This window comes from Miscanthus floridulus, chromosome 18 (genome assembly GCF_019320115.1).
Source record: "Miscanthus floridulus cultivar M001 chromosome 18, ASM1932011v1, whole genome shotgun sequence".
NCBI lineage: Eukaryota > Viridiplantae > Streptophyta > Magnoliopsida > Poales > Poaceae > Miscanthus > Miscanthus floridulus.
Genome location: NC_089597.1, coordinates 125144125 through 125160990, shown reverse-complemented (window position 1 = coordinate 125160990; position 16866 = coordinate 125144125). Strand labels below are relative to the sequence as shown.

The following is a 16866-nucleotide window of genomic DNA, read 5'->3' as shown; positions in this document are numbered from 1 at the left end:
CAACATGTCAATGCACGCATGTGCATCGCTAAGAAATCCAAACAGCAGTACAAATATGTATGATACTTTCAAAACTGTTTTGCGCTGGCACATTGCTTTGACACCTCGCTGGTAGAGCCACTTCTGCAAGCATTCAACGGTCTCGAAACATCTTCAGAGAACAGAATGCAAGATTCATCCAATTTTACTTTTTTTCATATACGGAACTAGAAGCAACAACTTTTTTAACTGACAGGCATGCCAGATGGCGTCCCCATTTTTCTTGCATATTCACACCACCGTTTTAAGTGCAACAGATCGCCATTTTATCTGGGAGCGATTTGCATCAACGATGCTATGAACGCAATAAATGATACCAAATCTTAATTTGTGTGCTAGAAAATTGGGTACATGTAACTAGCGTTCACATAAGAAATCCACATACAACAAAAACTACCGAATTGCAGGTCCGCCCAACATTAGGTTAAGATAACACAAGCATCAGTTAGATCACCAAGTACTGACCGCTGTACCATAAATGGAACCTTTTGTTCGAAGAAGTGTTCACACGGCACATTTAAAGGGCCCTGTTACAAGTTTCAAATGGGCTTGCTTGTATTCTGTTGTTTTTCATTGTTTACATCCTCCAAAAATCCCAAAATTTGTGCCATCTCGGAAACTAATGCTGGGAAGCGGGCGTCCGGACGGCTGGACGCTCTATTGGTCGGCCGCAACGCCAAACCTAACAACCTCCACACCTTCGTTTTGTCAGAAAAAAATTCCGCTCATCCACTCATTCCTATCCACTCGTTTCCTATCGCTCCTATCCGCTTGCACTGCCGCCTTCGAGTCGTGCTCGCATCGCAACACGAGGCCGAGCCGCGCAAGGCACATGCGGCCTCGTCAAAGTCTAATGCCAGCGTCTTCTCCCGCATCAGCTTCCCCGGAGATGGCACCAACCCTTCTGACGCCAAGCGCAGCCGTAGCGCCTCCGACAAGACCCCCGCACCCTCCTCTTCCTCCTCTAAGAAGAGCGCCGCGGCAGAGGAGGAGAAGCGTAAGGCCTGCTGTCGCCGCTGTGGACAACTACTACGACAGTGCGGACGAAGAGGAAAGTGAGGAAGAGGAGCAGCACTTCAAGCGACGGACGTCCTCATCCTCCCGGCGCGAGCGCGAGCAGGGAGCGCACGGCCGCTGCTCCTGCTAGGCTCAGGCTCGCGGCCACCTCCGAGGCACAGTGCTCGACCGCTGGCCTTGCTAGTATGTTACAAGCGTCTGTTTCAAATGTTTTAGAGGTATATTACACATGTTGCAATAGTTGTACGCGTATGTTGCAAGTTTTTATGCTCAATGTTTCATCTATTTTTTCCGACGTATGTTGCAAGTGTGTTTATCTGGATGTTGCATATATTTTCACACATATGATACAAGCATTTTACCTGGATGTTGTGTTTGTTTATAATGTTTTCAAGTGTTTCTCCCGCATATTTGAAAAGTTTCATTTGTTTTCAGACGTATGTTGCATCTGTATGTTTTAAAACAGTGTTGCATCTTTCTCCTCGGCAAAGACGGTCCCCACTGGCACGAGCAGACCTACGTGCTTGCCGGCAGACACAAAGCAAGACGTGGGTGAGCGACGCGTGGCAGCGGCGTGGGCGTAGGGGCTAGCGTCCAGGCACTACCCACACCCATCTTGGAAAGAAATTTCCCACATTTTATTTTCATTGCCCAGCCTAATGTGTGTGTGGGTGGGGGGGGGGGGGGGGGGGGGGGGGGGGGGGGGGGGTGGGGGGGATCTGAATGGAACACAAAGAAAAAAGACAGATGAGATTCAAATTTCCATGCATTAGAATTAGAACAAGGCTGGACTACAATACAGGAGGTTCTCTGGTCATGTCACATATGCTTAAATACCGAAATATATATTTTACAACCTGAGGGCATGCATAACACGTACAGCATTGTGCTAACTCTTATTCTCTACAAGCTATGAAAAAATTACAGCATTCCTCTGCAGCTCTCAAGACCTCGGATTTCAGAGGCACAACTCGTTCTTCCTATTCTCTACTCTAGCGCCTGTCACAGTCAGTCTTCTATCTACTTGAATCCCATAGCTACCACTGGGATTCTGATGAGGTGACCGCGGTCACCTTTCATGGCGATCTCACCGAAACTGTAGGTGCCGGTCACAGACCTCGCTGTCAGGGCCACAGTTACCTCTCTTGATGCTCCTGGGAGCACGGTCACCGCCGGAGGCGTCACCTCCAGAGCAACCTCTGGCGGCATTCTTGTCATGATAGTGTAAGTCTCGGTTTCGTCAGACACGCTTGTGACGGTCCGCTTCAATGTCACAGTGCCTCGAAGCTGAGAGATGGCGATTGAGGGGATGTTGAGGTCAAAAGGGCGTCGTCCCTTGGAGTTGGAGTTGCAAGCTGAACCGGCTATGTTTGATACTTCGCTCTGATTGACGTCAGGGATCGAGCACAAAAATGTGATGTAGTCTTCATGGGCTGCCAGCATGAATAAAGCAGAATTAGACAAGGGACGATACATTGCCATCTGAGTAAACTTCGACCAGCTTATCTCATGGAAAAATTGACAGTAATTGAACTTACTTGCATCTAGAACAAGACCAGGATCAAGGGCAGCTTTTGGGTTAACTGCGCCACTACCACAATCAAATGGTGTGGCCCGTGAAAGTGTCATCATTTCTGATGCAGTGTACTGCTGTGCTCTAAGAGGATGGCTCCCTTTGTCCAGTGTATTGGCCGTTGTCATCAGGGCAGATTTTATTGCTGAGGGGCTCCACTTTGGGTTCTTCTGTTTTATCAGTGCTGCAATGCCAGCAATATGCGGTGCAGCCATGCTAGTTCCAGAAACCATTGCAAATCCTTCACCTGAGAAATATTACCACAACAATTTTGAGTTTGTTCAAGCACAGAAAAATATCCTCACGAATCACTAATCCACAAGATATGAACAAGGACAACGAAAGCGCAATACTAAAATACTGATGATAATCATGGGTGCTTCCTTGAGGGAAAGAGATCTACAGACAAACGCTTACCAGCATAGTTTGATTCATCTGTTCCATTAGGCGCCCATGCAGCCCATATAAGATTCCCAGGAGCAAGTATGTCTGGTTTAAGAACATCAGCATCTTGAAAGCTAAAATCTTTTACATCAGGTCCTCGAGAAGAGAACAGCGCAACCTGGGGAGCTGAATTGTATAGTGTTGGTGCCAAACCATCTGCAATACCTGCTGTTGCTTTAAAGGCTGTAGCCCTTCCAGCCCAATCTCTTATGGTGGAAGAATTGTAGTAGTCTATAAGATCCTACAAAACCAAAGTTATGTCATCTCAGTAAAACAACATCAAAGCCTTTTAGTCCCAAGCAAGTTGGGGTAGGTTATAGAAGATATGAAAGGTAAGAGGCATTAGTAATAGTAATAATATGAAAAGGAGATTGATAGACTAGTTCATGGTTGCGACGCGAGGACTATTTAATTATAATTGCAGTAGCAGCAGCCATATAGAATTCATGCCACTATTCTAGTAGTTGCACCTCTTTGCATATTGTTTTTCCCGCCCAATTCATGTCATTTCGAGAATTAAATTGTATATTTGTTGATCTATTCATGAATATACAGTCTCATTTTCCCCATACTTCTATGTATGATGTTGTCTATGCATGGCAATCATATGCAAATATGCAATAAGGCTCTGCTAGAAGTATAATACCTCTGTTTTGCTGACATCTGTGATGAGAATTCCAGGGATGCTGACTGGTACAGGGTCAAATTTTGTTCCTGGGTAACTATTCTCCACAGCAACAACAAAGCCAGCTGCTCCGAGACTCCTGGCTGTCTGAGACACTTTCTTTATTGAAGCTGTCCCAGAAATGTAATTGAACGAATAGCCACACAAAAGAATTTTCCCGTGAACTTTCCTCTTATTCAATAGTTCTGGCCTCTGACAGTCTAATGCACTGTACTTGGTTGCAGATGAACCCAGTAGAGCATCAGCTGCAGAAATCAGGCTGAATGACGTATTCCCATGTGTTGCAGCTGTATTGTGAGAAAATTGTCAATAACCACAGGTAGGAACATAGAACTTATTGATAGAATAGCAGGACCATTCAAATATCCCATATGACCTTAAAGTACTATCAGATGACAGTTAAATACTCACAAAGACTCTAGTAAAGCGTCTGAGTGGAACTAGATAGGAAGAAAAACATAAAATGGTTGTCCAAGCTAAGCATCATCAAACTGAAATAAAAGTTAGGATGTAGTAACATGAAGTATAACCACATATTCACTCAATACAACTGAATCTTCTAGTTCAGTTTCAGTATATACTTTCATGTCATTTCTACCTCTGCTAGTATGCTCTATGTGCCAAAAACAATTGGTTACACTGTTGGGGGTGAAATAACAGAACTAGGGGCTCCTCTACATAGAAGTTTGCTGTATTTCATTACTTCATTTTGCACAGTTCTACAATCCACAATTCAATATGCTGCACACAGTACAACAACAACAACAACAACAACACACAGTACTGACAAATAATTCATCATGATTTTGTTGATATGTATGTAGAAAAGGACTTACGAGATACTCCAAGCCCAGAAATAAGCTTTCCATTTCCTAGAGTTAAATGATTCTTGTATCTGCGGTCATCAACTCCAGCAGCAACAGTGGTTATCCATGGGCTGAAAGACACCAGTGTTTTTGGAAATGGTCCACCATTTCCTGCAGCTTGGGCAACAAATACCCCAGCTTTCACAGCAGAAAGAAGTGCAGCGTCAAAAGGGTTCAAAAAAGTAGTCCGTGTAGCTGTTGGTGGGCTATTGGGTCCAATAGAAAGGTTGAGAATGTCAACACCATCCTGGACAGCCTGCAAATAGACATTCATGCATTATACTCCCACACATTGGATGCTTAAAAAAAAACTAACCAGAAAATGAAGTTACATTACTTACATTCAACTTCATGTTGTTCTATGTGCAACGATTATTATACCCAAATCTAGCGGAAATAAAAGGTACTAATTCCCACCACTGTTTAGAAGAAAGGAAGGTTGGGGCTCTACTTGGAAATTGGAAGCTACATGAACTACAAAATTGATTTTCTTGTTAAAACAACCATGCCTTTTATGTTATTTTCTACCAGTAAACTTCCAACAAATGTTGTCAAGTGCTTTTAGGCAATGTTATTATAGAAAGCTAGCCAACAGCACTCAGCAAACACATGCATCTCTAACAGTTATGTAATAAATTCACTTTTTAACATATCAAAGAATCCAAAGGTAAATCATTCACGTATCATACCTGATCAATAGCTGCCACAACATCAGCTACGTAACCACCAAAAAGCCTGTAAAGAACCTTGTAGACAGCTACCCTAACAAGCACAAATTAAAGAAGTAAGACATTGGCAAGTAAGCAAAAGCAAAGTGGCTTTCTCAGACTCACAAAGCATCATGATTCATGATATCGATTGCACATGGGCGCGTCTATAACATTCCCCAAAAAATGTCTCTCTACAAAATGCTGAAGAAATCATAGCTTACCTAGCACGTGGGGCCATACCACTTGCTTTGCCAAATTCGTGACCATGCATTCGCACCGGAATCCCATTGTTTCCAGCAGCAATTGCAGCTGTGTGGCTGTTGAAGGAAAAGACTAATGCATCAGATAAGTCTTGTCATTTTCCCAGAAAACAAAAGAAACAAGCAGAATAATTTTGCAGGCCAGGCATCATGATATCAACAGGACAGTTTTGGAAGTTGCAAGAAAAATAATTTTGAACTTTCACATTTGGTTATCCTAGTGACCAAGCAGAACAACGAATACAAAAAATAAAAGAATCGTCAGGATCATGACCTTCCATGACCATCACCATCTAATGGAGATGCAAATTCAACATCGGGATTGAACGTGCCAGCAGCCATTGCAGCTTTTGCAAAATGCTGGGCCCCAACTATCTTCCCATTACAGAAACTTCTTTGTGTTACTGGATCCATCTCACATTTCCCTTTATAACGAGGAACAGGCCCATATGGATCAGTCTTGTGCGCAGCGAAGCTCGGATGTTCAGGATAAATTCCAGAATCCACGAAACCGATCACAACATCTTCACCAGCTCTATCAAGTCCACCTCCTGTTGGCCATACCCCAGTTGGCAATCCAAGAAACTGAGGCGTGTGTGTAGTCAATTTCTGTACCTTCATGTCCCTCTCAACATGCTTAACTCCTGGAGCTTTCCTCAAGAACTCAGCCTGGCACAGCAAAACAACAATGTTCAAACAGAACAACAACCAAGAACTGAAACGGGGAAAAGGACAAGTGCCTCTAAGCAAAATCGGGACACCAAATACCTGCAGCGACGACATGTGAACTGCGAAGCCATTGATGAGATGATGGTAGCTATAAAGCTTCTCGTACGTTCCTTCTACTAAAAGCGAGTCTAGGAGCTTGTCATGGTGCCCTCGGAGGTGGAGGGCGTACGATGTGACAGCTTCACTGCAAATCAGTAAACTTGGAATGAAGATAAAACTATGGCGTTTGCAACAACTAAGCACAAGCAGAGTGCAATACAAAAATATAATCAGGAACTTCCAAGTTTGACATCAAGGATCCTGTAGGAAAAATAACAGCAGGCGAGTTCAAACAGCAACAAAGCTTCAGATATGAAACTCAACAACAACAACAATCAGTCCTGCATTCATTCAGACCTGAGAGCCATGGCAAAGAAAAGAAAGCATCTGCAAGGGTAGCTAGTTACCTGGTAACATCCATTTCTTCGTCTAAATCCACAGCGGTTGCCGGAAATCCTTCAACGCCACCTTGGTAGCTCACGACCGGATCCCCTTCCATGGTCACGATGTACACATCATGTGTTCCAAGGACCGCTCGTTGCACTTGCACAAAGATAAGCAGCAAACAGGCAAGCCTGATCCTCCTCATCTTTACCAATGTCAGCACCACAGAACCTTCCAAACATAGAGAGCGAGAAAGCATGAGGTCACGCACGTATTCAGCACAGACAAAAACATCTGTCAGAGGCCAGTCAAAAACTTTGTGATGCCCAGCGGCCCCGGCCAGCAGCGTTGGTCCAAGGGTAGAAGTACAGCGGCGACTAGGCGGCAACGCTGACTGCAGCGCGTGGTGGTGCCTTTAGTAAATCACACTGTCATGTCAAGGTGCGGCACCACACTGGTCCAGCCAGTACGTGCCCGCGGTGCCAGAGCATGCCCACCTCCCGGGGCTCCCTATGGAGATGGGGAGCGCATTTACGGAACCTCTTAAATCAGGGTGGCCAGTGGTAATAAATGTGCGCAGATTAAATGACGCGAGTAGTGATCGATTGAGAACGGCTACCGCCTTGGATGCATTGCATACGCACGCGTTTCCCACCCGTCATGAGAAGAGATTGATCTTTAGATGATGAGGACATGAGGTAGTAAAATGTTGTCACTTTTAGTAGTTGGGGAATAAAGAGAAAGAAGCATTTCGATTGAGTAGTTTCCCGAAGGGCAAAAACAAAACGGAATCTTTCTTCTTTTTTCTCTCGTCTCCGACAAGGAAATACTTAAACTGAAGAACTCTTGCCGTAATCAATGCAACCAAAGCAACCGGGGCTCACTTACTTGCGACAGCAGAGGTGGTAAGTCCCTCCGCTTCCGGCGGGATCTCCACTCCACCCCAGCGGACACTCGTGGGAGGAACGGCGGCGGCTCCCCGGCGGATGGATCAGTGGGCCTCGACCGCGCCACCCAATGGCGGCGGCATGCCCGGGCGCGGCGCGGCGCGGCACTGGCGAAACGAAGAGATCGCTCCGCTCGGGGGTTAGGGTTTGGAGAGCGGGGGAGTGGAGTGGAGTGGCCGCGGGCAGTGAGGAATGGAGGCGGGGAGTGGAAGGGAAGGGAGGCAAAGCTGCGTGCTTGGCTAATGCTGCGTCGCCTTTTGGCTGCCTCCCTTGTCTTTAATGGAGGGAGAGGCAAGGCAAGCATCTCAAATGTTTCCTCTCTCTCTTTTTTTTTTTTTTGGTCCCACGCGCTGCTCCCTCTCTTGCCACGTAGGTAGGCTGGCCCGTGGTGTCAGTGGGACAGGCGTGGTGAATTCGACGTACGGAGGAATTTTTTAATAATATAAAATCGACGGGGACGCGTCCTCCGGGCATGGCCGCATGGGGGCATGGGCAGTTGGGCACGCGGGGAGCAATTAACGGTTCGGGCTGCGTGCACCAGGCCTTGGTGGATTCGCTAGTTTTGGTCCCACCTGTCATTGGGGCTTCGTCTCATGGACCCGGTCTTCTTCGGTAGCAGGTGACGCAGGTCTCTCTGCCTGAGAATCGGCTCGCGGTGCTCTCTCCTCTCGTGTTCGTGTGCGCGCGTGACTGAGAACTGACAAACCAGGCCCACGAAGGCAGGGCAGCCGCTGCCGTGGGCCCCCGGCGTCTCTCCCCTGCCTCAGTAGGCCCCGGACGCCAGTGGGTCCAACTCCCATAGTCCGCGTCCAGGAGACGGGACGGGGCGGAGGAGCGGCGCCTGCGCCTCGGTTTCTGTTTCTGGCGGGCGGCGCCGATCCAGCACTAGCCGCTGGGCCCCTCCGGCTGTCTGGCTCGGGACAAGTGTCGTGTCGGCCGGCGCGGGGTGGGCCCTCCGTGCAACCGCAGCTCCGCTTCCGCCGGGCCGCGCCGCGCCGCCGACGAGGCTCCAGTCCAGCTCACCCTGCGCTTGTCACGGTGGAGAGTTTTTTTTTTTGAGGCCTGGTTTAGATTGCAAATTTTTGCAATCTGGATACTGTAGCACGTTTTGTTTGTATTTGACAAACTTTGTCTGATCATAGACTAATTAGGCTTAAAAGATTCGTCTCGTGATTTACAACCAAACTGTGTAATTAGTTATTTTTTTACCTATATTTAATGCTCCATGCATGTGTCCAAAAATTGATGTGATGGAGAGAGAGTGAAAAAACTTGGAATTTTGAGGCAATCTAAACAAGGCCTGAGGCTGTGTTTAGTGGTAGGAATTTGGATTTTGGGTTACTGTGGCACGTTCGTTTTTATTTGATAAATAGTGTTCAAACATGGACTAATTAGGCTCAAAACGTTCGTCTCGCAATTTCCCATCAAACTGTGCAATTAGTTTTTCTTTTCGTCTACATTTAATGCTTCATGCATGGGCCGTAAACATTCGATGTAACAGGTACTGTAGCAACTTTTTAAAAGTTAAGGTAAAACTAAACGAGGCTGAGTTGAATTGATGAGAACGAGGAGTGCACGTGGGCAGGATGCCCTGCTGCCTGCCGTGATCAGCAGCTCAGCAGGTCACGAGGGATGCGGGAGGAAGGGAGATTTGAGAGAGACGTTGCGCGTGTCAGGTCACGTTGATCTGAGCTGAGCCGGCCACCTGATCGGCCGGACCGACATGCTATTGTTACCCGGGCAATTCGAACATTCAGGTAAAACTTTATCTCGTATCACATCGAATATTTGATATATGTATATTAAATATAGATTAAAAAATAACTAATTACATAGATCACGACTATTTTACGAGACGAATCTTTTAAGTCTAATTAGTCCATAATTCGACAACGTAGAGCTACAGTAACACATGTGCTAATGACGGATTAATTATGCTTAATAAATTTGTCTCACGGTTTAGTAACGAATTTTGTAATTTATTTTTTTATTAATATCCGAACACTCCATACGACACACCCATATAACATCTCACGTGACACCCGGAAACTATACTGTGTGTACACCCCCTCTAACGGGTGGATCGGCGCCGGCAACCGCGCACAAATGCATGCTGCTCAGTCTGGCCGGCTGGTGTGGTCGTGTCGTGGCTTCTCCAGCGGTGGTGTGTCTGGTTGGCGACCAGCAACAGTGCTGCTCTACATTGTGCATTCATGCGTACCGGAGCGCCTGCGACACTTCGCCTGCGGCTTTGGTTTTTTAAGAGCCGAACGGCAAAGTTTTATTGACTGGATAAAATGGTGACATCGTTCACCAAGTAATTTAGAATAAAGGTAGGTGAATCATCGACCCAAATACATGAATCCTTAGCGCAAAATGCTTGCCGAGCTAGTTCATGTGCGACTTTGTTTGCATCTCTATCAAAGTGCTCCATGCTCGCCGCATCTTGGTCCTTCCATAGATTGTAGCACTCATCAAAGATTGCCGCTGCAGTTGTTGCGGAGAACTCGCCGTCCTTCATAGTTTCAACAACCTTTAAACAATCTGATTGAAGAATAAAACTGTTGCAGCCTATGTGTTGCGCAAGTAACAAGCCCTCTTTCATTGCATATGCTTCGGCCATTTGGTGTTCACCACGTGTGACAGGAACTTTGTCGCCGCAGCAACAAAGCCCCCACCCACATCTTTGATGATTACTTCAGCACTACACAGGCCGGAATCAAAAGCAGCATCAACATTTACCATTAACTTACCCTCGAGGGGTTTCTTCCATCCATGCCCCACTCTGATTGTTATCTTCGAGGAAAAAAGGCGGGAAAATGAGAGAGGGCTCTGGCGACTTGGTGGCGACTAGCCCGACGGTGTCTCGTCGGGGCTGCGGGCTCCGGTCACTGTCCGACGATCCTATCCCAGTCTCTCCGTGTCAGGTGAGAGGATCCCCGCCTCGGCCCAAGGTTGGACACATGAGGAGGAGGGGCAGCCCCGTCAGTGATAGGGAGAGGGGTCCCAATGGCGGGACACGCGGCACCAGGAAGACGGGGCAGGTGTCATGATCTAGGAGAGAGGTAAGTGGCGTTAACGGCTTGGATCTCAGAGCTCTGGAGGTTGAGGAAGGAGAAGTAGAGGATATCTTCAGCCAGCTCTGGTTTATCCCCTCTGCCTCCCCTTCCCCGTGCGGTAGGGCTAGGGTTTGCAAGGGGGAAACCTAGTCTGGATCCGTAAGAATCTATGGGACTCCAAACATTTTGAGCCAAGTGATTGTCGTCCGGTGGGAGTAGGTGACCTCTGTGTGTCTCCTCCGAAGAAGCTTTGCTTTGCCTCAGATATTTGGGGCAAGGGCGTGAAGGACTCGTTCGTGTCGAAGCTGAAGCTCGGGATGGCTGGCCGTGGTAGAGGTGGAAGAGGTCGGCAGAGGCCGAGGAATCCTAAGGAAGAGTGGGGTTGGGGTGAGGGAGGTTGGGTCTGGAATCCACCTCCTTACTACCAGCCGCCGATGGGGCCTCCACCGTTGGGACCGCCGATGGGACCGTATCCTCCACCACCACCAGGTCCGTTCGGGTTCTTTCCAAATCAATTTCACAAGCAACAATACTATAATCAGGGGCAGCAATCTAGATAGAATTAGTTCAATGTTGTTGGGCAGAGAGGTCAGGGTCCTCGTTCTAGTAGTAGGGGTGTTGCAGGTAATTGGGGGTTGAGTTCCACAGGCCAGCAACGTGGTCGTCAGCAACCTCAGCAACCTCAACAGCCACAGCCACAACAGCAACCCAAAGTTTTGGAACAACAATCAGTTACTCAAGAATAGAATACCTCTGCTCGTCAAGTGGTGGATCAGATTGTTGGTCAAGTGATAGAGGGTGAAAAGTCTAGAAATAACAGGGCGTCTCAAGTGGTCTGTTACAATTGTGGGAAGCTAGGACACTTTGTTTCCACGTGTTCCAAACCCAAAGTTTGTTTTGTGTGTTTTCGCCAAGATCACATAGCTGAAAAGTGCCCCTGGTGGAGTGAGCCTGAACAAGTGGTGCAGTTTGTGGGTAGTTCTTGCAAGGGCCTGGGTTCCTTCCATGTCAATGTTTCTCCAGATGATGATAGGTTTAAACTGTGGAATGGTTTTGAGAACTACAGAGTTTTCACAATAGAAGAAGGTGAGATGGATCAGGAGACTATTTTGAGGAATCTTAGAGAATTGTTTGATGCAGATTGGCCTTAGCAGTTAAGGAGTATGGATGAGTTCAGTTATCTAGTGAGATTTCCTCCTGGACAGAGAGTTGACAGGATTGTGATCAATAAGATTTCATATTTCTACTTGGAGAAGGGTACAGTGATGGCTTCTTTAAAGGTGTGGAATAGAAATATTGAGCCAGTGAGTAGCTTGACTGAGGTTTGGGTGCAAGCCAGGGGTATTCCTCCTAAATGGTGTGATTGGGTTACCTTTAGGCAAGTGGCTTCTACTATTGGGAAATTATTGGAGGTGGACTGGCAATCTCTATTTGCTAGTTTCTTTGCCATGGTGAGGGTTAAAGTGAAATGCAGGAATCCAGTCAAGATTCCCCTGAAGAGGGTCATGGAAATGCAAGATGAGCTCTTTGTAATCAGTTTTAAGACAGAAGGCTTTGAGCGGATATCTAAGAAGACTAGGAAAGATGGAGATGATGGTGGAGATAGTGGTGATAGTGATACTGATCTAGATGAGGATGCCCTGCTATCAGATGAAGAGAAGGAGAAGGAGGGTGGTTCTACCAATCCTAAAACCGACAAGCCATCTGATTCTACTAACCAAGGGAAGAAAATAGATGAGCCTCTGGATAAACAACTTAAGCAGTCTATGCCCAGTGAAAGTAAGACAGTTAGGGATCTTAGTCAGCTCTTTGCTATGGAAATGCTAGATAATGATGTTAATAGAGAGGTGATGGAATCTTCATGCATCAGTCTCCTTAAAGCTATGGAAATTGGGGATAGAGAGGAAGTTTGGATAGAGGATGTTGGTGAGACTTTTGAACCAGAAGAAGAGAGTCTGAATTTGCCTTCTAAGTGGCTCTATGGGTATGCTGATAGCAAGGATCAGCCAGATCAGACTTTAATGAATCAAATAAGTACGGAGGGTAATTGTCGGATACCGTGAGAAGGGGTACCCTAAGCAAGACCCAAAAAACGACTGCACTTCGTAAAGATCGAAACCAGCTAAACACCGCTAGCCTCGGCCGATTCTCCGACTCGCCCGAGGCCCCATCACCGCTGGCCTCGGCCGATTCTCCGACTCGCCCGAGGCCCCCTCACCACTGACCTCGAGCGATTCCCCGCCAAAGGCCTCGGCCGGGCCACCGACCCTCCGTCTTGCGCGAGGCGGGCTCGGCAGCACTCCGCTGCCTCTTCCCTCTCCCGTCCCTCTGACAAAACGTCGTGTCGCATTAACTCAGTCAACTGCTGCCCCTGACATCGGCCGCATGCTCGGCACAGTACAGCGGAATGGCCGACGGGACAGGGGGCAGGACTGGGCAGGGGTTACCCGCCACTGTACTAACCACCATGCACATGGTTGACGCCCGTGCCTCACTGTGCTGCCAACTCCTGCTCCGAGGACAACGTAGCGTGGGGAGCCACGTCTGGGCTACTGTGGCCTCGGAATCAGTACCCAGGACCAATAATTCCCTCCAAGGCCTCGGCAGTTTGCTTCAGGGGCTCGGCAGCCTGAGGACCCATGTCCGCCGAAGCCCCCCGCGATGGCTTGGCCTCGGCACCTACAGAGCCGTAGCTCCCTACGACGTCATCACACGATGACCTGCACGTCGCCCGGACTGGGCAGGGGTTACCCGCCACTGTACTAACCACCATGCACATGGTGGACGCCCATGCCTCACTGTGCTGCCAACTCCTGCTCCGAGGACAATGCAGCGTGGGGAGCCACGTCTGGGCTACTGTGGCCTCGGAATCAGTACCCAGGGCCAATAACTCCCCCCAAGGCCTCGGCAGTTTGCTTCAGGGGCTCGGTAGCCTGAGGATCCATGTCCGCCGAGCCCCCCACGATGGCTCGGCCTCGGCATCTGCAGGGCCGCTGCTCCCTACGACGTCATTGCACGGTGACCAGCACGTCGCCCGCCATGTCCTGCATCAAGCTGTACTGGAGCCCCACGACGCACAAAATCGAGTATGACCGGCGCGTCACTTCTGCACGACAAGGACAGGGCCACTCCATCGACCATACCACAACAGTGGCCGGCTACAGGGCTCGGACACGCCACCCCATTTACAGAAGCGCTATGTAGCAACCTATGTACGGTCCCAGTTCTCCCTTAGAGTATAAAAGGGAGGGACCGGGGCCATTAGTGGGGGGGGAGGCAGAAAGACGAACACACCGATAGAACTACGCACTCCTACGCTGCTTGAGAACAACGCCCCAAGCAGCCCGCACCACCCACGCCGAGACCTGGGGCTAGCCCCCTCTCTCACCTAGCTTGTAACCCCCTACTACGAGCACTCCGGTGCAAGGAATACAAGATCGATCTCTCGGACTGGACGTAGGGCCTCGATTGCCTGAACCAGTATAAACCTTGTGTCTCTTTGCATCACCATCCAGGATTAGGGGCACGCAGCACAAATTCACTCGTTGGTTGAGGGACCCCTGGTTCCAAAGCACCGACAGTTGGCGCGCCAGGTAGGGGGCGCTGCGTGTCAGCTTCGTCATCCTAGCAAGTTCCGGATGGCAGACCCCGTACGACCATTGCGTCTCGGCACCGTAGTTTGGTTCGGGAGCCTAGAGTTCATGTCTCTAGGGCATGAGTACGACATGGTGCTCCTCACCCCTCGAGCCCCACCGTCCGACGATGAAGTCGCGCCCCGGCAGCCCAGGCGCAGGCGGCGCCCGGGCGGCCGCTCTCGCCACGCTCGCCAGGCGCGACGCGAGCAAGGCCACCCCGACGCTACGCGGGCCCGGGGCGGCACGCCACTCCCCGCCGATACCCTACGACCAGCTGTTGGTACAGGGTCCCTGGCTGGGGACCTGTCTGGCCTGAGCATGGACGAAGGAAAATCGCCGGTGGCTCGCGACGATGCCCAGTCGTCTAGCCCCACTCCACCACTCCCTGAAGAGCCGACCCCGGCGGGGCAGAATATGGAGACGGCACCGTCCCCATACCCCTTTGGGTTGAGAAATACCGCCGCCTCTTACGCCTACGCTTACGCTGCCACTCACGAGCACCCCTCGGAACGCCGCCAGCGCTTCGCTCTCGACCTGAGCACCCGCTCCGACTCCTCGGACGAGGACGAGGCATGGCCCAGGGTGGATTTCTCCGAACTCCACAACCCTGGGGCTTTGCGCCAATTCTTGGCCGCAAGCGACTACTGCCTCGGCTACTCCGACTCCGACGACGAAGGGACTTACGATCCATCTCGTGAGTGCTTCCACGTCGGGCTCGGGATGCCAAGGGCGGGCGAAGAGGACGAGAGGACAGGCAACCATTCCCCGCCCCGGGCAGGGGCGGGCGACGCCACACCTCCGCGTCTCGAGGCCCCGGCAGCACGGAATGAGAATCCCGTTCGCGGGGGGCATCGACACCCGGACCTGGAGCAGCTCCGCGAGCTTCGAGCCAAGGTCGAACAAGACCGACTCCTTCTGCAACAGCTTCGGGACACTCTCGAGCAGGAGCAGCAAGGGCGCGGTGAGGGCGGAGGAGCCCGAGGGAGGGCCCGCGACGTCCATCACCGCATCAACGACAACGAGGGGGGAGAGCCACCCCCAATCTTTAATCGCGCTAGCCAGAATGTCGCAGCAGCTGCGATGCTGGTCCGAGCAATGCCCGAGCCCTCCACCACCGAGGGGCGACGGGTCCGCGGAGAGCTCCGCGACCTCCTCGAGACCGCAGCGGTGCAGCAGGCCGAAAGTTCCGCCTCCCGCCGGCGCGAAGGCACCTTGGAGCAACCCACAGCGCAACCTCGCCGGGGCCAGGATGCCTCGGTCCATCCCGAGGCCGCTCGCGCGCCGACGGTCAACAGGGCCCCCTTGGTGCGCGATCGACCTAGGGACCAACGCGAGGCACAGGGCGACCACGAAGTAGTTGGCAGGCGACGGCGCCACGACGACGGAGCCGCCCGGGGCTATCACCCACACCGAGGCGGTCGCTACGACAGCGGTGAGGACCGCAGTCCTTCCCCTGAGCCGCCAGGACCTCGGGTCTTCAGCAGGGCCATCCGCGTTGCTCCTTTCCCCGCCCGGTTCCGACAGCCGGCCAACCTTGCGAAGTACAACGGCGAGACCAACCCGGAACTCTGGCTCGCCGATTACCGCCTGGCCTGCCAGCTAGGTGGCGCGGACGATGACCTGCTCATCATCCGCAATCTCCCTCTGCTCTTGTCGGACTCGGCACGAGCCTGGCTCGAGCATCTCCCTCCCTCGCAAATCCACGACTGGCGCGACCTGGTTAGGATCTTCGTCGGGAACTTCCAGGGCACATACGTGCGCCCTGGGAATTCCTGGGATCTTAAGAGCTGCCGCCAGAAGCCAGACGAGTCTCTCCGAGACTTCATCCGGCGCTTCTCCAAACAGTGCACCGAGCTACCCAGCGTCGGTGACTCGGAGATCGTCCAGGCTTTCCTCTCCGGCACCACTTGTCGGGACTTGGTCCGAGAGTTAGGACGCAACGTCCCGCGCTCTGCTGCCGCGCTCCTCGACATCGCCACCAGCTTTGCCTCAGGGGAAGAGGCTGTCGGAGCCATCTTCCCCAACGCCGATTCCAAGGGTAAGCGGAGGGAAGAGGCCCCCGAGGCCTCAGCCCCCTACCTCCCTAAGAAAAAGAAGAAGGGTCACCCAGGGAAGCAGGAAGTCCTCGAGGCCGTCCATGTCGCCACAACGGATCGCAGGAATCCCCGCGGCCCCCGCGGCCCCGGGCTATTTGACGACATGCTGAAGAAGCCCTGCCCTTACCATCAAGGTCCGGTGAAGCATGCCCTCGAGGAGTGCACCATGCTCCGGCGCTACTACGCCAGGCTCGGGCTCCCCGACGACGACGCCAAGCAGAAGGGCCCCGGCGGTCGGAACGAGGACAAGGACGACGGGTTCCCCGAGGTACGCAACGCTTTCATGATCTTTGGCGGACCCTCGGCATGCCTCACGGCGCGCCAGCGAAAGAGGGAACGCCGGGAGGTTTTCTCGGTCAAGGTGGCCACCCCCTGGTACCTCG

The 16866-nt window shown here is 51.0% G+C and overlaps 2 protein-coding genes across 2 annotated transcripts; one reads left to right on the top strand and one right to left on the bottom strand.

Annotated features, from left to right (window-relative positions):
- Positions 1-1807: 1807 nt before the first annotated feature.
- On the bottom strand, positions 1808-8107 carry LOC136522162 (subtilisin-like protease SBT2.6). The gene is made up of 11 exons (XM_066515954.1): positions 7635-8107; positions 6770-6977; positions 6363-6507; positions 5869-6263; positions 5556-5651; positions 5314-5386; positions 4595-4880; positions 3720-4045; positions 3047-3314; positions 2595-2876; positions 1808-2489 (listed from the first exon to the last, which is right to left on the bottom strand). Exons 2-11 carry the CDS (start codon positions 6949-6951, stop codon positions 2077-2079), a joined length of 2466 nt encoding a protein of 821 aa, XP_066372051.1. The 5' UTR covers positions 6952-6977; positions 7635-8107; the 3' UTR covers positions 1808-2076.
- Positions 8108-12017: 3910 nt separating this feature from the next.
- On the top strand, positions 12018-12815 carry LOC136524592 (uncharacterized). Its single transcript, XM_066517903.1, has one exon. The coding sequence runs from the start codon at positions 12018-12020 to the stop codon at positions 12813-12815; it is 798 nt and encodes a 265-aa protein (XP_066374000.1).
- Positions 12816-16866: the final 4051 nt, after the last annotated feature.